Here is a 24,215-nt window from a genome sequence, read left to right as displayed (position 1 = left end):
TAACTTTGCTTCATGGTTCATGGGCCAGTACTGGCAGTTTTATATGTCCCCAAATGATTTTAAATGGATCTCAGGTGTCAGATCTCTGCCAGTTTTTGCTTTTGAATCTTTTTGCGTACATAGAGAATTTTAAATATATCAAAGACCAAGCTACCATAGGCGTATCTGTAAAGTGTGAAGGGTGTGAAGTGCACATGGGGGCCAATTCAGACCAATTCGGTAGCAGTCCGTCTGATAATCTCATGACCGCACATGCGCGCAGTATGCTGTGTGCATGCGTGAGCTGTCAACCCAAAGGCAGTGAGCGAAGCCTAGCCTTCGCTTGCTGCTAGCACGGTAATTGGGGGGCGTGCTGCCGATGTTTTCTGGGAGTTCATCAGTGGACTCCTTCTCCCCATGGCCTTTGCAGCGCCAAGTGAATCCTGGCTCTCTCAGTGCTGAGTGCAGGGTACACAGTGCGGTCGGTGGCTACCTGCTCGCTGATCTCTTAGCAGTGATAGAATGGAATGAGCGGGAGCAAAAACTCTAGCGCTGTCCCAAAGCCTTTGCTCTCTTGTGCGAGCACCATCTTCCCGACCATCACTAGAAAGAGGGTGCTGCAAAAAAGAATGGATCTGCTTGCATGGGCAAGGTTGTATTCAGAGCTTGGGGGCACAGAGGAGGGGTCCTCCGCTCTTTAAAATGCCAATATAGAATAGTATCCTTACATCGGTATCTTATTTCAAATTAGAGGGTGCATTGCAGTTACAGTATGTAAAAAGAGTTAACTACTTCAAGTCGAATAATGTATTATGTTAATGTGGCGTAATCATACAGTATTATTAATAGGTCTCTTTAAAGTAGCACTTCCACCTATGTTAAAGATCTTACTAAGGTTCCCATCAATGTAAACGAAATATAGAAATAGTTTAAGATATTCCCTCTGATACAGTAAAATTAATTTATTCAAAGAACGTTGGAGAGTGAGAGAAATAATGTTTGAGCAAGAGGGCCAATCACAAGCTGTGAACACTTGACTAAAGCTTGCGATTGGCCCTTCTATTGATACTTCAAGCCTCAAGTTTTAGTCAAGATATTGAGGAAGCAACAAAGGGGCTCCTGACAAGGCTTCCACTACAGGGAGGGGCATTTTTGAAAATATTTGGCAGTTTAAAGAATAATTTCCCTCAAAACTGAACAGAACGTTTATATTTTGCTAAAGATATAAATTGAGCTTTGCATTAAATGTTCTTTTCAGTTCAATGAAGCTGTATCAGCTTAGGAACATGCCGCCATTTTTCTAAGCAAAATTATTTTTTAGTATCACTGTTGCCAAATACATCATGGTTGTGTGACCCACTAAACTTGTATTTCACCAGTAGTTTGGGTTATAATTATGAGATTGGGGGTTGTGAGGCCTGCGCTCAAAGTGTGTGCAAGATAATAATGTGAAGTCTCAGTGCGTGAGTTCAAAAGAAAACACGTTTATTTTGCGTTGCACTCTTTGGGTTATAATTATACCTTCCTTTGTAAAGACATCTGATTACATACAGTGGTAGGAACCCCTTTGTCCCCAGAACAGCATGGATTTTTTTTTATATATACATATATACAGTATGTAGCACCTTCTTTGGGTGTTTATTGTTGTGCCCATTGGTGACATCATAGAGTGACAGTCATCCAAGTAACAGTTATCACCAGTAAGTGACATTTAGGAAGGAGGATTCATCTTGGAGCCGAGGAGTTTTGGAAACTTCTGGCGAGAGGGACAGGAGTAACCATGGTGATTGCCACAATACATATCCAATACCAAAAGCAGAGGGTGAGTGGCAAAAGCCTAGATTGACCAATTAAAGGGAAAAGTCACTATCCAGGAGTGGGTAACAGTAGTCTGTTACAAAAGAGAATCTCCATGTGTGAGAGGCCATCAATTAAAATGAGAAGGGAATGGCTAGTGCAGAGCTAGCATTAGGGACAACCCCTGTGTATAGGTGGGGGAAGCACACCCTGGTGGCACAGCTGCTGAGTCTGTATGAGAGCTTCTGGAGTTACCTCTTAACACTGCATGTAAGTGATGCAATAAGTGTTGAGTAGAACTAAAGATGACAGCCAGCAGAGAACCATATATTGTATACCTGTGTGCAGTGAGAAGTCTAAGAGCTGTGAACTAAAGGCACCATCTAGCAAAGGACCAGGTGTGTAATGTGCAGAGGAGATAATGTAACCAAGCTCTGAATAATGTCTACAGTGAGCTATCTGGCATGGTTATGTACTGAAGTGAGAGGAAACATGTTGCTCTATTACTATCCTGTGTCCTTTGAAGTCATGAGCAGGAGGAGAGACATATACAATACAATAGTGCTATTTTTATAAAAGAAGGTCTAGCACCCAAATTATTCCAACAAGGAATGCTTAGCAGCATGTAAGTACACGTGTATTCCTAACTGAATGTTGTAAAGCTGTCATGGACATGGCTCCCTTTCTCTGGTACGGTCTAAAGCCTGCGGCAATGGGAGGTACCACCAAAGCACCAATATCAACTGGTTCTTTCTAAAAAGGACTACCCATAGTGCTAATATTGTCTACTTTCCAGCAACTGCCAATATATGAAGGAGACAGGTGCAGTCCCTGTAGTGAAGAGTTTTGGTTTGGACATATACAAATTATAGCCCACTCTAAAGGGACCACTGATTATTTGATTTGATTCCCACTGCATAAACTAGCTGGTTCTCCGACCCCTTTCCTCTTTACATCCTGCTATCTAGCCACCACCCACTTGCTTGCACCTCTTGCACCTCTTGTATCTGCCTGTCTCCCCTTCCTACTACATTGTAAGCTCCTCAGAGCAGGGCAATCTTCCCTCCTGTTGTCAAAGCCCACTTCTCTTCACATTTCACTCACAGCTCTCCTATACGCCAACACTCAGTGACCATCTTCGTCCGCATACTCATCTCCATCATTGGCCTCAAGCCTCTTATAGGCCCTTATTCTGATCGGTGCGGATATTCCCGCATTCTTACGGTGCGGTCCGCACGCCACGGTGTTTTGCCGCGTGCGGCCATCGTCCGTAGAAACGCCCACGTGTCCTCCGCATTCGGACGGACTCACTCTTTAAGAACAGGGCGTGTTTACGGACGACATACAAACCATGCGTGTGCGGGAGAAACACTCCGATTCTGCACGGTATTACTGAGTATTACAGAGTATGCTCGGAAATACCGCATCCGAACGGGAGCCAAGCGGTGCTACCGCCCGTCAGCGGAGTATTTACGCCAAACAACCCACTATTATGTCAATTCTGCAATACATCACATGACCCACTTATTCAATTACCTATCCTCATAAAAAACAGCTTATTTGGAATTGGAATCAATTAGATGCCAATATATCCTTACAAGCATGCCTAACACATCCATTGCACACATTAACCCTTACAGCAATGTAAGTGCAATGGTTTGTAATACACCCTGTGTAAAAGATTATAAACAATCTACACATATACTGTTTCAAGTGCTAGTATTAATATTCTGTCATGTCCATTGTTAGCAGTTTGAAAGTGTCTGACAAGTACAGCATATGTGGGGGACTAGTAAGGTTTCCTTGAAGCAGCAATGGTTTCAATTAAAGCACTGACAAGCGGCCTATTAGTGAGTAATGAGTAAAGGAGTAGATTCTATTGGGTTCAGGTGTTAATGGTTGTAGTCATTAGGCGTACGTTCGCCTACCGCATGAACGAGTGGTGTCCGCAAAGCAATAGTACACTTGTGGACACCGCACATTTCTGCCCTTTTTGATCGCGTGCATTCGGAGTGGTTTCCGAATGTACGCCCCCCAACATAAGTGTACTCCCCCGTGTCCGCCCATGTTTCCGCCCCGTTTTGCCCACTTTGAAACTACGCCCATGTGTCATTCCGCATGACGCCCATAATACGCCCCTATTTCCCGAATGATAGCGGTGAACAGTTCTGGACGGGATCTGGCCGAACTGGTACCGAGTCAAGGCGTGGCACATGCGCGTTGCGTTCTCCACGCATGCGCAGACGCCGTAAAGACGCGATCCGAAAGTATGCGGTAAAGTCTGCGTCAATCAGAATAAGGGCCATAGTGTGTTGATTGAGTCCTCACTACTTATAGTTAAGCTGTAATGTGTATTGAACTGTGGCGCTCTTTATTTGTACTCTATTTTTGTTATTAATTCAATGTAATGCCAAGCTTTGTCTCCCTGTACTGTTCCTTTGTACGGCGCTGCGAAACACTTGTGGTGCCTTATAAATAAAATAATAGTAATAATAATAATAATAATGTTCCAGAACCTTAAACCATGTTAGGAAACTCAAGCATAATTGTGCAAGACCCCTAAAGCTACCTACAACAACCACTCATTGTACAACACAAACTTTCACTTAGGGTGCCGCCAGGTCTTTTACCTTCTGCAGTAGTGGGATTATACAATTGGCTGGAGACTGCAAGGTTCTGTAGTAATATGCAAAGTACAGACAAACTGGTGTATAAAGAAAAAGGTCAGTGGGAACTGATGAAACACAATGAATTGGTATGTAGCACTGTGCAGCTTTCTCGTAGGTCATTGCCAGGTTACCAGTGCTGTTGGTTTATGTCATGGTCTGAAGGTGAGAGGGTGTAGTGCCAGGTAAGGTCAAGCTATACCTGCACTGCAGCAAGCTCTAAACCACACCGCCCCTTCCACAAAGTTGTAAGTCCCCCAACAGTGCAAGTTTTCCAGGTCTCCACAGATTCACAAGTGAAATAATGACCTCAGCCAGTGGATATTTTAAAATGTGTCAGTAAGTAATGAGTACAATTGTGTACCTGCTGGGTGATCTGGAAAACATGAGCTGTTGAGTGTCTTTGGGGACTGAGTTTGAGAACCACTGGTGTATATGGCACATAAATGCATGTCGTGCTTAGGCTTGGGTCCTATCCCCAAAATATCTCATTATGGTATGCAAATGTTCCAAAATACAGAATAAAGCCAAAATCATAAATTCCCCAATCTGTACTACTGACAAAACATTTGAGACTGATCAAATGAGTCACGTGTGTTTCTTATGGTGCGTACACACGGAAAGATTTGGCAAAAGATCTGGGCGTTCCCGACGGACTGAAATGACCAATCGCTCAAATCGTTCCGTGTGTATGAACGATATATCGGACAATGCGCGTTCCCGACGACCGTTGGTAGAGGTCGCTGATCTTTCCTGCATGCGGAAAGATCAGCGACCAATCGTTAGCGATGTGTACCAATCGTTTCATGTGTATGAACGATTTGGTAAGGTTGGTTGATTGACTGGATCCCTCTCCCTCCACCATCGTTAAAAATCAATCGTTTATGTGTAATCTATCCGTGCACCTTTAGACTGTTCTGTCTAAGTTCAGTCACCCTCTGTTATCTCAGCAATAATGAGTATTTTCTACAGACGTTCCTGTAAGCCATTGATGAGCATGGCAAGTTCAGGTAGTTTCCATTATATGTACACAAGTATAATATAAATAACTTTGTCACTTAAATGTACAGTATAAGATCTGCAACATTATTCACTAATAATACATATATAATGTTTCCTTTCAAAAATCTGCATGACATTGAAAATTAGCAGGAAAGAGATGTTCTAGAAACTGTATAGTTAACGGTATATTAATGCTATTTCTACACAAATGTACCTGAGTTTTCAAGGCCATAACGCAGAGTCAGCAACAATATCTAACTAAAGAAACCAATTCTCATTTTGTCTATTTTCCTGGAATTGATCATTATAGAAACATGGCAGCATATGCAAAAGTGCTATAGGAAAGGGACTAATAAACAAAATAACCTGGCACTGTGGTCTGATTTGTGAGCAAGTTATTTTGGAAAGTGTGTGTCTATGTGTGAGTGAGTGTGTGTGTGTGTGTGTGTGTGTGTGTGTGTGTGTGTGTGTGTGTGTGTGTGTGTGTATGGGTGTTATTCTGGTTCACTTGCAAAGCAAATTCACTCTCAGATGTGCACTGCAGGTGGGGCTGATGTAACATGTGCAGAGAGTGTTAGATTTGGGTGAGTTATTTTGTTTCTATGCAGGGTAAATCCTGGCTTTATTTTTACACTGCAATATAATATAAGTTTGAAGTACACACCCCACCCAAAGCTTATGCTAGGTACACACCAGGACGACTAGGGCCCGATCAGCACAATCTAGATCCAATTCCGATCAATCGGATGTAGATTGTGTGCTGATTGGGCCCTTTTCTGACCTGGTGTGGAGCGATTCCGATCCGATGCGCGGTCCCGCGGGTCGGTCGGTCGTTATTGAGATCCTACCTGCTGCAGGTAGGATCTCAATGACGACCATAGAACCGGGTGCGGGTCGCCATCGGATCGGACCCGCTCACGGTGCACATCGTGAGCGGGTCGTGCCCTCCCGCGTCATCGTGAGCGGGTCGGACGAGACACTGACGACCCGCTCACGATGTGCATCGTGAGCGGGTCGTCCTGGTGTGTACCCCGCATAACTCTCTCTGAACATGTTACATCTGCCCCACCTGCAGTGCATATGGTTTTGTCCATCTGAGAGTGAATTTGCCTTTTGCGAGTGAAACAGAATAACCCCCCATGTGTGTGTGTGTGTGTGTGTGTGTGTGTGTGTGTGTGTTTCTGACTGTGTCTGTGTGCTATTCATTTCTGAGCACTAGGAACATGAGCGTTCAATATTAATGTGAGTACACTAGATTCCTATACAATAAAAATCCCTGAGCACTGCCACCTAGTGTTGCTTTATCACACATACCTCACTAAAGGGTGTGATTTGTTTTATTTTAACCTTGGTTGCCTGTAGCAACCAAATCAATTGATACCTAGAAACTGGTTGGTTGCTAAGGGCAAAACTCCACTTATCCTTTTCAAAAGGTTTTATACATCTCCATGTAAATTATTTTACCAACATTCAGTTAGTTGTTTAACCGCATTTATTTTTTCTTAAGTCCATTGCACTTTACAAGTAAATGGATAAAGGGGGTTGAGACACACTCATTGGATTTGTTTTCAGGTTTTAAATGCATGCTTTGGGGCTGCTTTTCTGCAAAGAGGACAGGACGACTGATCCATATTAAGGAGAGGCTGAATGGTGCCATGTATCATGAGATTTGGGCTTAAAACGCCATACCCACTATGAAGCATGGGGGGTGGAAACATCATGCTGTTAAACCTCCTTCCCTCAGTGAGAGCATTGAAGATGGAATGTGGCTGGGTCTTCCAGCATGACAATGACCCCAAACACAACGCCCGGGCAACTAAGTAGTGGCTCCGTAAGAAGCAGTTCAAAGTCCTGGGGTGGCCTAGTCAGTCTCCGGACCTCAACCAATTGAAGGTAGTTGAAAGTCCGTGTTGCCCAGCGGCAGCCCCAAAGCATTACAGATCTAGAGAAGATCTGATAGACCAAAATACCTGCTACAGTCTGTGCAAACCTGGTCAAGAACTACAGGAAACATTTGACCTCTGTAATTGCCAACCAAGGTTACATTACAAAGTATTGAGTTTAACTTTTTTATTGTCCAAATATTTATTTTCCGCCAGAATATAGAAAATAATTTTTTTATAAATCATACAATATGATTTCCATTTTTTCCCCCACATTCTGTCTCTTAGGGCAGTATTCAATGAGAAAATTCTCCGTGCATGGAGAGCGTTTTATCGTGTTTTAGCGGAGATTCTCCATGTTTGGAGATTCTCCGTCACGGCACTTTACCCACTATTCAATGTGGCTGATGCTCGCCGCCACTCGCGGCGACTCTTAACCCCTGCAGCGGACGAGCGTCCGCGGCAGGGAGCTTTCAGGGAGCCGGGGGACGGAAGCAGCCAGAGAGATTAAAGTCTCCCTGGATGCCCCAGAACATATGTGGAGGGTAGGGGGGCTCCCCGGGACCCAGGCAGCACAGGCTGCCCCCCCCCCCTATAGCGAGCGGGGGACCCAGTATTCACTGCACCCGATCGTGCATATTAACGATCGGGTGCAGTGAATATATGAATATCTAATGAGCGGCTCGAGCGCTCCGGCCCCCTGCTGGCTGCACTGTGTAAAAAAAAAAAAATGTTTTTTTTTTATTAATTATATATTCATGTGCTCTAAGCACATGAATAAAAATAACATGCCCCTTCACAGAAAAAAAAACTGATTTTTTTACACCAAAATTAAAAAAAAAAACCTTTTAGTTTAAAAGTTCACATTCCAGCTCCCCATCAAAAGATGGAGAATTGCTACACGGAGAGACACGGAGAAAATCACATAGAAAGACGGAGAATATTTCACATTGAATAGGGTTGCTCGCTTTTGTAGAGCAAAATGCTCCGTCCAAGGCGAAAAAAGCAAAAATTCTCCATAAAACACGGAGAACTTTTTCATTGAATACTGCCCTCACAGTTGAAGTGTACCTATGATGGAAATTACAGACCTCTCTCAGCTTTTTAGGAGGGTCAACTTGCACAATAAATAAATGGCCTACAGAACAATCTGACTGCCTATCACCAGCCACTGTATTTGTATGCAGACATATTTCTACACAAACGCATGTTTGCCTGTAAGAAATTACCCTCATTGTTTTTTTAGCTGCAGGGAAACAAAGGAAACCCAAACTGACTAAGGGGCAGATGTATTAAGCCTGGAGAAGAGATAAACTGGAGATAAAGTGGAGATAAAGTGAAAAGAGATAACGCATCAGCCAATCAGCTGTGTTTGAAATATGATCAGTGGGAGTTGATTGGCTGGAGCATTATCTCATTCCACTTTATCTCCATTTTATCTCCAGTTTATCTCTTCTACAGGCTTAATACATCTGCCCCAATATAGATTGTAGTTTATCCTTGTCTGCTGTAGGTCAAACATATTTTGGCACTAAAGGCAAAAACACCAATTCAACTTTGTCTACACACATGCACACGGCTTCATTCCACACTGTATAAAGTAGGCTGCGTGTGATGACCAAGACCAAGACTGTTCTGTTAATTTGCCATAGCAAACAGCCCTCAAAGCCTCCTAACAGTCCAGGGTTTAAGAATATCCAGATACAAATTTCTTAATTAGTGCCTTAGTCATTTTGGTTATGGTAAAAAGTGTGTACAGTGCCAAGGTCGACAGTCAATGGGCAGCGGCGTAGCTACGTTTTGGGCGCCCCCCCCCCGCCGTTAGGGGGGGGTGCCCCCCCGCTGCCCATTCAATACCCCCCAAATCCCCCGAAGCCTTACCTTTCGCACTGGTCCCGGCGGCTCCGTTCTTCTGCTGAGGACCACCACAAAATGGCCGCCCCCATACAGCAGACAGTTTCAGAGAACTGTGTGCTATATGGGGGCGGTCATTTTGTGGTGGTCCTCAGCAGAAGAACGGAGCCGCCGGGACCAGCGAAATAGGTAAGCCTGCGGGGGATTGGGGGGAGGTGTAACTATAGCACCGCAGCCCCCGGTGCCCCCATATGCACAGCGCCCCCCCGGTGGCGGGGGCTGCGGTGCTATAGTTACGCCAGTGTCAATGGGGGATTTACTAAGATGGGAGTTCTATTTCACATGGGATGTTGCTATGGGCAACCAATCAGAATCTACTTCTTATTTACTTAGCACCTTCTAGAAGATAACAGATATAATATGATTTGTTTCCCGTAGCAACATTCCATCTGAAATAGAACTCCCTTCTTCGAAAATGTTGCCCTATAGATTGACACCAAATGTTCAACACAGACATGGTGGAAATAGACAAAGGTTGATACAAGCAAACAGGCTTACTGGGCAATGGTCGACACATGAAAAGGTCAACGTGAGATTTTCATGTTTTTGGGTCAACTGTATATTTCATCGCATAGATCCCAAACTAGTACTGCATCCTGTCACATGGTTCGCCATGCTTTGGGTAAGGCACCCTGCTCTGCTACCGCTGCACTCTGCACAATTTACTGTTCCCAAACCGAGTCCACCGAGATGGTACAATATGAAAAAGTTAAAGAAAAAAAAACAATAAAAAAACTTATGTTGACCCTTTCTTGTGTCGATCATTGCCCTGTTGACCTTTTGCTTGTGTCATCCTTTGCCTATGTTGACCATGTCAATGTAAACCATATGGTGTGGACCTATTGACTGTAGACACTGTTGACCTATGGTCTGGATACCAGTAATTTTGATTTAACTCAAAGATATATTGAACCTATTGGCGCTGTGTTTCAAAACATAAAAAAACAAAAGTAATAATAATAATAATAATAATAATAATAATAATAATAATAATCTATTGCCTCCATGTGGGGTTTATGATGAATAAATGACTTGTTTGGGGGTAGAGGCCAATATTGTTGGGGGGGGTAGAGGCCAATCTTGCTTGGGGATAGAGGTCAATCTTGTTTGGGGATAGAGGCCAATCTTGCAGCAGGGTAGATGCCAATATTGCTGGGGGATACAGGCCCATCTTGTTTGGGGATAGAGGCCAATCTTGCAGTGGGGTAGAGGCCAATCATGTTTTGGAATAGAGGCCAATCTTGCAGCAGGGTGGAAGCAAATCATGCTGGAGGGTAGTGGCCAATCTTGCTTGGGGACAGAGGCCAAACTTGTCGCATCAGAAGCTCTATAGAAAGGAAGCATGAAAAGACAACTTCTCCTTACCCTGTCTAACAATAAAATCATTTCTCTTCTTCAGGTATTGGAAGTTTTTGGTGGGAACAACCACTTTATTTACTCTGTGAGGCTCAAAATAAAAACGTTGAGGGCTCTAGAAATGTGTAATTCCCCCTTATACTATATCTTAATGTTTGTTTCCTTTTGAAGCATCATCGCTGTAATCCTCTTTTGCTGTTCTCAGACATTTCATTATAATGGCACCTTTTATGCTAGCATTTTATGACTTAAACACCAGCTTGTTTCCTTTAGAACCCAGTATATTGACTCTATGTTACAGAATGTTAGGACAGAAATGCATCAAAAAAGAAATGTGTGATTCCACATTAGAATCACAGTGTTAAGTAAAAGTAGGATCTCGTCATACATCCCCCCCAGAAGCAAGGTTGTTCTATTGTAGGAAGTAGATGTTTCCTGCCCTTATCTATCATAGGATTATCTGCGATATAACCTCAGAACAACCTATGATATATTGGCAAAGGAAGTAACTGTGCAGTATTTATGTATCTATAAATATCTACTACAACAACCCCTCAATGACAATAATGCATAGTTGCTTCTCCTGTATGAACCTTGCCTGCAAAAAAATCTATAAAAACAGATAGGAACAAACATAAGCGGAAGGTGCTCATGGTGTAATTTGAATCATTTACAGCAGGGGTCTTCAACCTTTAAGACAGCGTGGGCCACCTAAAAAAATCCAGTGAAGCCCGAGGGCCACTAAAATCGCCTACGGAATTTCGGACAGCCCCATAGAATCACAGCTCCCATATAACGTCAGCACAGTCCTTCATAGATAGTTGGCACAGCCGCCCATACTCAGCACATAAACCCCCCCCCCCCCCCCACACACACACACACATAGTTATCAGCAGCCAATTTGGGTTCCAGTGCAAACAGTAAAATATGTGCCCCCCCCCCCCCCTATATATAATTTGATATTGAATAAACTGCACGCGCCGTAGGCGCGCTCCCAAAAACGGGTGTGACCTGATTATAAGGGGCGTGGTCTAATTATAACGAGTGTGAACTAGCAGGAAAACAATTACCTGACACCTCTTTTGCAACCTGCATGACCAGACATTGGTTACCGCAGGAATGGTCATTGTCCTCACACGCTTAAGTTGACTGAAGGATGCACAATGACATATAAACATGAAGGCCCACACAGTGAAATAGTATGCCTCACAGATCAAACCCAAACAATGAAAGGCTACTTAAATCAATATACACTGTTACACTGTTTATCCGTAATGCCCATTACACATTGTGCATCACACCATAGTGTCCATTAGACATTATGCCACACACCGTAATACCTGTTGTACATGGTGTCATACACCATAATGCCCATTACATATTATGCCGCACCGTGATGCCCATTACACATTAATCCACACAAAATTATGCCCATTGCACATTATGCCCCACACTGATGCCCATTATGCCACAGACCATAATGCCAGCAGTACTCCTGCTTATACATATGATGCCCCAGCAGTGCCCCTCACACACAATGCCCCAGCAGTGCCCCTCACACACAATGCCCCAGCAGTGCCCCTCACACACAATGCCCCAGCAGTGCACCTCACACACAATGCCCCAGCAGTGCACCTCACACACAATGCCCCAGCAGTGCCCCTCACACAATGCCCCCAGTAATTCCCCACACACAATGCCCCCAGTAATGCCTGCAGCTTTGCCAGGTCCCCTGCTCCCGCCAGATGTACCTCCTCATCCTGCAGCTTTGACGGGTCACCTGTTTCCACCATCCATGCCTCCTCCTGCAGTTTCGCCGGGTCCCCTCTGCCAGCTGTGCCTCCTCCTCCTGCAGTTCCAGTGCCGGGTCCCCTGCTCCCGCCAGCTGCGTCTCCTCCCGCAGCTTCGCTGGGTCCCAACTCCCCAGCTCATGACCAGACGTGCCTCCTCCTCCCTCAGCAGCGCTGGATCCACTCCTCTGCCCTGCCTGCAGCCAATGGAAATCGGGTAGGCGGCACCCAAGGGGACTCCATTACACTGCCTCCCTCGGCAGCATTTTCTTTTACTTAAAAAAAAAAAATCCTGTGCATGGCGGGCAGGGGGCCACTGAGATCAGCTCCGCGGGCCACGAGTGGCCCGCGGGCCATGGGTTGAAGACCCCTGATTTACAGCTTGTGCAAAGGGAATGTGTTTACGTTGAAATGAATGAAGCTTATTTATTATCCTGAATGCTCTCATCCCTGTCACTCAAAAGACGTACAAGATGATAAATGGACCATGTATGAATCTGGTTTATCTGAAATCATACCCCTGCAGGTTGAATATAGGAATAATGGAAATAAAAACTTATACTTAAATACAATATATATAGTATGTGCATATCACAATATCACATAAGATCACACAAATCATGAAGGATTGAACCACCCACAAGCAGCAAAATGAGCTCCAGACCAGTGTGGAACTTCAGGATCTCAGTAATATGATCCAGGAACCACCAACGCGTTTCATTGTTGCTAATTTCCTCAGGGACTCCTGGAGACTGCCATCCTGGCCACACAGTAGCTACAGCCTGTAATGTTCCTGGTATTAGGTGGCCCTGCTAAATGAGGGTTATACTGAGATGGGACAATGCAGCTGTCTATAAGTGAGCAAATCTCTTAGCATCTGCAGATCGGCTAGAATGAGGAAACAACAAAATATTGAATGCGCTGAACACGGATTTCATGGGTTACTTGAGACCAGTGGTACCGAGATGGTGGAGGAGTGGGTATTATTTACCCAGGCAGGGGATATGGCATAGCCTGGAGCCTACTACCCCGTCCCTCGTTGCATGGAGCTTGGCAGGGAGAGAGAACTGCCGCTGGAGCAGCCTCTCTCCCCAGCCCAGCACACACTGCTCAGTGCTGTGCGCTGAGCTGGGGAGAGAGGCAGAAGCAGCAGCCTGTCCTCTCTCTCCCTGAGCATGGCATGAATTTCCAGGGCTGTAACTAGGGGTGGGTGAGAGGTGCTATTGCACAGTCCCTGTCCATGGCTACTAGTAGGGTGCCTGGAACACCAGTAGCACTGCAGCAGTGCCTTGCAGATCATCCAAAGAATGATCTAGGCACGACTTACAGCCTGTAGACCTGTATGAAGAGTCCCGATGACACTGGCAGGCCCTCCCCCTTTGGCTTCTGACTTCATGTGCACGGAGGGAGGGGGATACAGGATGCAGTGCTGCCCTGTTACGGCACTAACATTTCTGTATGCCGCAATACTGTTTGTACTATTTACTCTTATATTTAGCATTGAAAATGACCCCATTGAATAATATTTTGGTGCATGCCACTTAATAAAACCACTAAGACTTTAACGCTTTAATTCTGAACACCTGTAGTTTTAAGAGAACTCGGTTTCTGCAAATAATTAAAGAGCAAGTCCATTCCTTCCCTTGACCCCTGCACTACTGACTACATTACATTATGCAAACAGCCACTGGATAGTGAGATTCCATTAAATGATCTCTATGGATTTAGATTTTAAGTTAGAATCAGAGGTGTAAGTAAGGAGGGATGGGAAGCATAAGGATCAGTATGGATGGAATACTCTAGTACTGTATCTTAGCTCATTAACGCTGTGCTGCAAAGTGGAGGTTTCAAACTCAAAGCTTTATCCTTCTGGGGCATTGATATAATTTGCAAATAGCTATTCAGTATATATATATATATATATATATATATATATATATATATATATATATATATATATATATATATATATATATATAAAAATTAACTTAAAAAAAGAACACCAATGCATGTTTAAAATATGATGTCTGATTATTTCCGTTAGTACAACTGTATAAGCTCATGAAATAAGGGGACACAATCAGTGGCGTGACTAGATACATGTGGGCCCCATAGAAAAAGTTTGTTTGGGCCCCTATTTATCATCTAATGCTGAAAAATGTATACAGCATATCAGAATCAGAATCGGCTTTATTGACCAGGTATACTTGCATATACTAGAAATTAGATTTGGATTGCTGTGCGACAGCCAGTTAGGTAACAGTTAAACAGTGACAGTACATAACACATACAGGTATACGCTAGATGTACCCTGTGGATTGTAGATGCAGAGAACATATATTCACCGAGCTGCACAGCACCTAGGCAGCCATCAGCGGCGCCACTGGTTGCCACAACAGCCCGGTAGGTAACAATATAAGCAGAGACGGTACAGTTATCACACAGGGAACACGTACCTGCCGAGCAGCATAGCGCCTAGGCAGCCATCAGCGGCGCCACTTGTCACCGCAACAGCCAGGCAGGCAACAATACAGCAGGGACAGTACAGTTATCACAAGGTAACACATACCTGCCAAGCTGCACAGCACCTAGGCAGCAATCAGTGGCGCCACTGGTCAATGCAACAGCCCAGTACAGTATAGGTTGCTATGCAGTGTATGAGACAGGGGAGACACAGAGTTACAAGTGGCTGAGTGACACAGTTCCTAGGCAGCCATTTGCGGAGCCATCTTGATCCTGCTGCTCACAGGCACCAGCAGAGGGGTTCAACAGACCATCTCAGGACCCTGGCTGAGGCTGCAGCTGGGGGGGGGGGGAGCCAACATGCAAGGAGAGGGGGAGACAGTAAGGGAGTGTTAGTCAGTAAAGCCGGGGCCAGGTTGTTAAGTTTGGGCCCTCCCTTGGCTGGGGACCACCATCAATGCAGGAGCCACTGTATACCTTATCCTCCAAGGCCTTCTCCTTGCACACAGAGTGGGTGGGGGGAAGGTGGCACGTGGGCTTCATAGGATCTCGGCCGGGACCCTCCTTTGCAGTGCACACCAAACAGGGCATGCTGTTCACGGCCTTCGTGGCCAGCGTCCCTGCTGCACCCGGTTGTCCTGTGCAGCAATCCGCACTACCGCCTGTATCCAGGCTGGGAGTGCTGCAGCGCTTGTCTGTGGGATTACTGCCGCACCTGTCTCCAGGTTGCTGCGCCGGGGGCCGTATGCCGTTGTCACTTCCTCCGCCGCACTGTGGTAGGGGCCTACTGCTTCCCTCCTCCTTTGACTGTCTTCACCTCCGCCCTCATTCCTCCTCTGGCCACTCTCTCACTGGTTGCGCCCTTTCACCTCCTCTCTAGGGGGGCCGGGGATGGGAGCTCCAATGATGGGATCCTGGAGCTCCACATGTCTGCAACCATCCCCCGGCCCTACCGAAAGTGATAAGCAGATAGTTTGACAGGTAAAGTGGGCCCCTCTCAGCTCTGGGCTCCATAGCAGCTGCACCCCCTGCACCTATGGTCAGGGCCGGCGCCACCACTAGGCAGCCTTAGGCATTTGCCTAGGGCGCCGGCCACTGGAGGGCGGAAGAAAGGAGCAGGAGGTCCCGTCCCCCCCATGGAGGTAAGCCACTCTACCCCCCCTCCCCCAACCCCCCCCCCCCCCCCCCCCGTGCGATGCGGTGGGGCCCGCCCAGCATCACACGGCACCATCTCCCCATGTAGCGATGCAGCAGTGGCCGCATCAAACCCCCCTCCTGATGGAGCGGAAGTGACCTAACGGAGGAGGGGACGGAGGGTGCCGGGTGAGGTGATGTACAGCCCGAGCATTGCAGGGAGGGGAGAGGGGGGGGGTCAGCGCGGTCACCTCCGCTCCATCAGCATGAAGCAATGGCGAGCACCGGGGCGCCCCCCCCCACCTGGGGCGCTCCGGTGCCATGCACCGGCCCTGCCTATGGTAGTTATGCCCTTGGACACAATGATCCTATGCTGACTATTCCTGGTTACTAAAGTGACACTGACTGCAGATGTTTACATGCACGAGCAAGAGCACATGGCAGCCTTTCACTAAGGTGAATTATGAGCATCCAAGCACTTTGTATACACTGACGATTTGCTGCTTCTTGCTGCAGTCAGAATAAGTATGTTTTTATATCTGTGAATTTGCACTCTGGCTTCCTCCTTTGCGGGTATAAACTGCCCCCCCCCCCCCCATAAATGATTTTGCAGCCTGCCGCCAAAGTTGGGAATAAAGCTACACTTGCACCGGGTAGATATAGAGAGAGAGAGAGAGTAAGGAGGGAGAGATGTACACAGATGTGTCATTTGGCAGCATGCTGTAGTGGGACTGGGATGTGAATGCCTTGAGCATCCGCATCCCAGCTGGCGCCCACAGGGGCAGCAGACATATGCGTTGTCTGGCACCCATTGAAGTGAATGCATAGCAGGAGCTTGCGCTATGCTGTTATGCATAGGATCTCGGCTGGACTGAAAGCTGCTTTGCTCCCACTATAATATTTCACTTAGGTGCACCCCTCCAGATCATAGGTACCTACTCTCCCGGATCCTGCAGCAGACACAGGGTTTATTGCATAGCCCCCCACAACCTGGAAGTGTGAAATGCGAAATGGAGAGTTTAATGCAAAGAATCTGTGGACATTGTGGGTGGGGGTGGGGTCTTGTGATGTATTTCTATAAATATGCAACATTTTACCTCCATCACATTTTAATCTTGGGGAACAGGGCCTAATGACGTGGCTATCCTAGGCCCGCCCCTTTCACCACCTAAGTGTATGTTCTCTCTGGGCATCATCCTGAGAGCAATCATCTACATGTGGCAAGTATACTGCAATGTTTTAATAGCATGTATCTGTCTTGTATGTGTGGGCTACATGCAAAAGCTGCCAGTGTTTACTCTGCATGCAATAAATGTATCCGCACCCATCGCATTTTAACATGGTATCTGGCCAACCAACCAATCAGCTCCTGTCTGACATTTTTCAAACACATTCTGTGACATGACAGGTAGGAGCTGATTGGCTGGCTGTTTATCACTCTCCATTTTATCACTTTTGAAGCTTAATGCATCTGGATCTTAATCTTTTATATATGTCATATTCAACTTGAAGTAAATAGTAATTGTTTTAGCTCTTACCAGATTTCCTGAATGGCTAGAGTCTGCCCAATTATATGCATATAAAATGATTCTTGGGAAGATACAATTCAGTAAATAAAAAAAAATAGATATACTCACAATATTTGGGAAGAGGTCAGTACAGGCATAGGCAACTTGTGGCTCTCCAGCTGTTGTGAAACTACAATTCCCAGCATGCCTTGCCACAGTTTTGCTATTAGGCAGTGCTAAAACTGGCATGGCATTCTGGAGAGCCACAGGTTACCTATTACTGGGCTAGTGGGACAAGGTGCAAAATCTGAAGGTGCATTTACTACAAGAAAATGGGCTCTCACCCTGTGGAATTCTGTGGCCTGTGGGTGGAACCTCAGACCAGAGCCTGTAAAGCACGACTCTTCCACCAAAATCCTGAAAAAGTTTGGGGGTGGGCTGAAATTATTTATCTAAAGTAAACATGGACATGGAAACTGGAAATCAAAGTGGCAAATTGTATACAGTTGGCATTAGGAGGAAGATTTTCTATTCTTAATGATTGTTGAGTCAAAAAAATTTGCATGGTAAATTTGAAAGATTGAATTAACAAATAAAAATGGCAGCAATTCTACCTGTGGCCAGCAGATGGCAATAGAGTGGAGACACAAAACAAAACATTTTTCAAGTATTTTTTCAACTTTTGTAGACACTTGTGCCAACTTTTTTAAAGAGAAATTTGAATATACATCGAAAACCTATAGTCTTTGCATGGTTGCATTATAATGTATGCGAAGGGCGTCTGTGATTTTGAAAATAAATTTTGTTCATTCAAAAGGGACGTTAAGTTTTCTCAGGCCTTAAGCTTCCTCCCATAGACCCTGTTAGATCCCATACAAAGGAAATTAATTCATATCTCCTGGGAACTTGTTCTTTTGCGCTAATCAGAACTAATGGGAAAATAAGTCAGCTAAATCTTGCCCATGGAAATATGTTGTCTGTTCTGAGAAAACCAGAACAGACGGTAAGTAACACAGGCCCTTATTCAGATCTGATCGCAGTACAAATTTGTTCTCAAAATGGGCAAAATCAGGTGCACTGCAGGTGGGGCAGATGTAACATGTGCAGAGAGAGTTAGATTTGGGTGAGTTATTTTGTTTCTGTGCAGGGTAAATACTGGCTGCATTATTTTTATTACACTGCAATTTAGATTTTTTTCAACACTCCCTACCCAAATTTAACTCTCTCTATACATGTTACATCTGCCCCACCTGCAGTGCACATGGTTTTACCTACTTTAAGAACAAATTTAAATGCGATCAGATCTGAATAAGGGCCATAGTGCATGTTGCTTTTTATATAGAGAATAAGTTGGTCATCTAGTAAATTTATAATTATTTAATGTTCCTATACAAAATTTCCTAATCTTTCCTTATAAATGTATGTTTCTAACTTGATGGCTGGGAAATGTGATAAACTTTCTTTATAGAACACTTAAGCTGGCCATACACTTATGCAACTTCTCGGAGGGAGATATTGCATGCGATATATCACGGTCCTATTGCATGTTATATATCATATACGAGCCCATTCACCTCTGCCGGAGGCTGTCCAATCCGACAGATCTTATGTGCAGCACTTATGATCTCCGACTCCAATCCGATGCACACAGAACTGCGCATTGGATTCGAGTTGGAGCCAAAATACACAGGCTTTACCACTTTACAGTACATCCAATTTCTCGTCCCGGACCGTCAGAATTGGATGTGTAAGCTTGCGAGCAGGGCCCTCCTACCTTTTGACGGTCTGGAAATACCCTGTTTGTTGTATCACTGTCTCCTTTTGTAAAGCGCAACGGAATATGCTGCGCTATATAAGAAACTGTTAATAAATAAATAAATGTGGCCAAATCGCACTAGGGTATGGCCTGCTTTAGATTGTAAACACCCTAAACCACAAATGTGCAAATTACAATGCTAATTTGTAAGACCATAAACAGATAAAGCAGTCTTTAGTGCATCACTAGAATCCGCAATTAGCACATATTATGTAGACAATTATTACAATGTGTTGTATTAAATAACTGTGACTTGTACACACAGTAAGCGCAAGTTGACTTCATGTTAGACCCAATCTTTTACATTTGTGTCACCTACATGCGCTTTTTATCTGTAACTGACAGGTCCCTGTACTGTATGTGTGATAATGACAGCATTCCAATTAATATAAGCACTGTGCGGTGGTCTTCCCAACTTCTTTCTGTGTGAATACATTGTACCTTAATGGTTCGAATAAATGAAGAATAAAGATGCGTTAACAATTATGAGACCACCCATACAGAAAATAAGGAAAATAAATAAAAATGATATCATGTATAGGCGAACTGTCCAGGTTTCAATTTCCAATTTACATATCGAACTACAGTAACTGTTCATGTAATGCCGGATGGTCATTGGTCTTTTAGAGGTAACTATCCTGCCGTCTATTGGCTCCAAGTTCTGTAATCAGTAGTCTGGGAAAGGCTGATCAATACAATCAGATCCACCTTAAGATGCATTGCTCTACGCAATAATGCTCTGTGTTGTTTAGTGTGTATTACGCACGTGCCTCTGTGTATATTTAGAAGAAAGGAAAAAGCACATGTGTACTCTGTACTGGTAAATAACAAGAACAAGCAAACAAAACCCAAAGAGAGAGAGAGTTAGAGAGAGAGAGAGAGAGAGTGTGTGTGTGTGTGTGTGTGTGTGTGTGTGTGTGTGTGTGTGTGTGTGTGTGTGTGTGTGTGAGAGAGAGAGAGAGAGAGAGAGAGAGAGAGAGAGAGAGAGAGAGAGAGAGAGAGAGAGAGAGAGAGAGAGAGTTGGTGTACCTTGTTTATTAAAACTTTACCTAAACTTATAGGAAACAATACAAAGAACCTGACAACTGAAACTTTAGGAGAGGAGTTTAAAACTGCTAAAAGTTATTTAAATTAAAAAAAAGATCATTTTCCTGTTACCATCTCTTTAACCCCAATACCTAATACTGTAGCTGCCTTACATCCAGAGCATCAGTCAAATTAGCCTCATGCCAAGTGTCTTATTTCACACTTCTGTAAAATAATTCCACACGTCTAAACTGTTGACATCATACAGCCATGCAATCACATACACGCCAGGGTGGCGACAGCGTACAATTGGAGATACAGGTGCTGTGGGCGGTTGGCATTAATCCAGTTCACACACTTTTCAACACTTTAAAAAGTGAGTTGTACAAAGAGTCTGAACTCCGCTCCACATCCAGTCTACACAGCGTTTACCACCCTATCGAAGCTAGATTACAAAAATTTAAAAAAAAAATATCGTCTCCAAATACAGTATCTTCCAAAATAACAATTTGTTTCTTGAAATTTAAAAAAAAAAAGTTTTTAGAATTCTTCCAAATAATTTGATGTTTGTTTTGTTGTATTGTTAGGTACAAAAAGATCTACTTTTAATTGGCTTCTAACATTTTCCAGACGTCAATATCAACCAAACATTATTCAGAATTCAAATCAACAAAATCATGTGAAGTTATTCAAAACAACAGAGAAACAAAAACAAACAAAGCAAACAAACAAAACAAAAACCAATGTGGAAAAAAGACAAATAAACTCTGGAACTTAACTTTACCCCAGCCATTCACAAGTACCTGATACAAGAAGCTAGGACATAACACAGAATTCCACTATTACAGAACACACTGGCCATGAACAAGGGGTTTCTGAACCAATAACATAAGCAACAAAGATAGAGGTGTAGAGAGTGAACTACACATAGAGTAAGCATGGAATAAATGAATAATAACAATTCTAGGGAAAGGTTAAAAGGACTTACCTCCGTACGAGACTGCAGCCTCTTGTTCAGCTCATACATGCGATACTCTGGCTGTACCATATACGGAGTATGTCTCCTGTAAAAAGGGCCAAATGGAGAAGAATAGAAAGGGTCATGCTGAGAGCTGGACATATTCTTTTTTGCTTCCAGAGAATCAGCGTAGCATCAGCATCCATAAAGTGCACATGGGCTCAGTATTCTTCCCAGCATAAACTAGCAGTATGCAAACACAGATCACACTGCCTGAGAACTGCTGGCTAAATCCCTCTATGGCAAGATAGAGCGAGAGAGGGAGAGAGAGTGAGGGAGAGCGAGGGAGAGAGAGAGAGAGAGAGAGAGAGAGAGAGGCGAGGGGAAGAGCACCAGAGCGAGAGAGGCTGTATGGCTTCAGGCTACACTGCGTGTTTTTAAAGAAGCAGTATGCGAACGGGGTCACTTCCTGTCCACACAGTGGGCTGCCTTGCATATACCATTCACAAATCTTTTTTTATTTTTATTTTTTTTATCAAGCAGGGTCCCATAGGAAACTGATCATTTATGTTATACAATTTTGTCTTTCGTTACATTCCAGCTCATTTTTATTCATGGTATGTAGGCGCGCTTGCTCATATTAATAAAAAAAAACCTTATCTGTTAAAATTCAAACATTTTGTTGATATTAGATGCAGCAAAATGTAACAGTCATTAAGATAATATTGAGGCTGATGTCAAGTTGGAAGTAAATCGGGAGCACATTGTTCAAAAGAAACATGTTTAGAAAATAGCCATCTTTTCAATCATCATCATCATTAGTATTAAATTGTACAGGCCTATACTAGGTGCAAAAGATGCGACTCCTAACTGGCTTACAATTGGTTAAATGCTGGGGTGCATGGGTCATATTTATGCGAGCCCACCCATACTGAACTTTCCTAAAACTCAGTTCTGCCCCTCCAGGTGTACGGTAAGTGCAAAAGCCCCCATACACCAGAACGATATTGTACCCAAGTGTACAATCTTGAGGGGTCCTACAACGGATCATACTGTATGAACATCGTGCGCGCACGATCGCACGATGTGCGGTCTCACAGGTCGAGTGCTGCGCGTCTGATTATTCGTGATTGGGAGCAAGACGTGAGTGCTTTTAAGCGCATGCAACCGGTCTTCGACAGCTCATACGACCGTTGCTATTTGAGTGGCAGTTTTCAGGGAGTTTAGGTGCATACAATGGACAGGTCATATGCAGCATCTGGATCGTACAATGGATTGTGCACATCCTGAGTACATCGTGTGTCCAAAAATCACCAATTCAGTCCGGACTGCCAGGGAGTTGTAGGGAAATATTGACACAATCATGTTTGTGGTTTGCATTGGAAAGCCACAGGTGCAAGCACACACAGCCTGGCGGCTCGTAACATTCTCGCCATGCGTACGCCCATACCTGCGCATCGCAGCCACTTTATGTGAGGACACATGGGTACATGACAAATGAAACAAAGGGAAAAAACTTTGGTTCAAAATATGGGGGTTAGGAATGCAAAAGAAAAAGTTCTGAAAAGAGTTCTGTTGTTACTTTAAGTCTTTCATCATTGATGAGGATGAACCGTACAGTATGCTGTTTAAAATAAAGAATCCAATTACAGGTCCGGGATTACCTTATAGATGGTGCTTGCAGCCCTCCTGATGGAGTTGCAGCCCTCCTGGCACGTGGTAATGCGGGACACAGAAAGGCAGAGTGGGTTCAGACCTGACACTGCCATCGGGTCAGGGCCGGTGCAAGGCTTCTCAGCACTTTAGGCAAAACTTCAACCTACTCTCCCCCCCCCCCCCCCCCCCCCCAAAATAAAAATATATTTTAGATTATGTGGTCATCCAATCCCCGTGACCCCCTCTCCCATGCCCTGGGAAGGTGGCCAAGTCCCTTGGTTTTTCCTGGAGGTCCTCTGCACCCTCCCCTTTGCCACCCACAACAGGGTACAAGGAAGAGGGGGCAGCAATGTAGGAAGTAAGGGAAAGTATAGAGGTGAGGTCTTAGAAGTTCCACAGCCACCACCTGCTTTAAGTACAGCAAGGATCCTCATAGACAGCCTTGTTTTTTTTTATTTGCAGACTTGGAGGCGCCCCCCAGATCCCGGCGCCCTAGGCAGCTGCCTAAAGCTGCCTAGTGGTAGAGCAGGCCCTGCATCGGGTGGTCTGGCCCACTCACAAAGACTCAGCTTCTGTAAATGGAGCAGCAGGGCTGTTACCATCTGCCCCAGTGTTTGCACAGTGATCACCCTAGAGATAGCATTTGGCCACCTGATGGATATAACAGGTAGCCCTGGACCCAGCTGGATCGACAGTGAGGATGCAAGTGGTTTGCTGGTGGCCTCAGCTTGTGACCGGGGGATAACAACAGAGTGTATGCATTACATCCTACTCAGGTACTATGGGCCAGAAGTATCAAGCTTCAAAAGTGATAGAGTGGGGAGTGATAAACAACCAACCAATCAGCTCCTACCTGTCATTTTTCAAACCTAGCCTGTAACATGGCAGGTAGGATCTGATTGGCTGGCTGTTTATCACTCTCAGTTTTATCACTTTTTGAAGCTTGATACATCTGGCCCTATTCAGACCTGATCACAGTACAAATTTGTTCTCAAAAGGGGCAAAACCATAACATGTATAGAGAGAGTTAGATTTGGGTGAGTTATTTTGTTTCTGTGCAGGGTAAATACTGGCTGCATTATTTGTACACTGCAATTTAGATTTCAGTTTCCACACACCCCACCCAAATTTAACTCTCTCTGCACATGTTACATCTGCCCCACCTGCAGTGCACATGGTTTTGTCCATTTTGAGAACAAATTTGTACTGCGATCAGATCTGAATAAGGGCCTATGTGCAGGTGGGATATTCTTCAAATACCAGGAAG

The 24,215-nt window shown here is 44.6% G+C and overlaps 1 protein-coding gene across 5 annotated transcripts in view; it reads right to left on the bottom strand.

Annotated features, from left to right (window-relative positions):
* LDB2 (LIM domain binding 2) overlaps nucleotides 1–21,670 on the bottom strand; it is a 332,563-nt gene extending 310,893 nt beyond the window's left edge. For 2 of the 5 annotated variants that reach the window (XM_083163509.1, XM_083163585.1), the window contains exon 1: nucleotides 21,323–21,668. In XM_083163509.1, the coding sequence (XP_083019635.1) occupies nucleotides 21,323–21,454 (132 nt within the window). In that variant the 5' untranslated portion in view covers nucleotides 21,455–21,668. Of the gene's footprint in view, nucleotides 1–21,322 lie in introns of all 5 variants that reach the window. The other 3 variants (XM_083163430.1, XM_083163592.1, XM_083163349.1) reach the window with 3 other exon arrangements.
* Between the last annotated feature and the right edge of the window lie 2,545 nt (nucleotides 21,671–24,215).

Source organism: Crinia signifera, chromosome 1 (genome assembly GCF_055691185.1).
Source record: "Crinia signifera chromosome 1, ASM5569118v1, whole genome shotgun sequence".
Classification (NCBI taxonomy): domain Eukaryota; kingdom Metazoa; phylum Chordata; class Amphibia; order Anura; family Myobatrachidae; genus Crinia; species Crinia signifera.
This window is presented reverse-complemented; position numbering and strand designations above follow the sequence as displayed.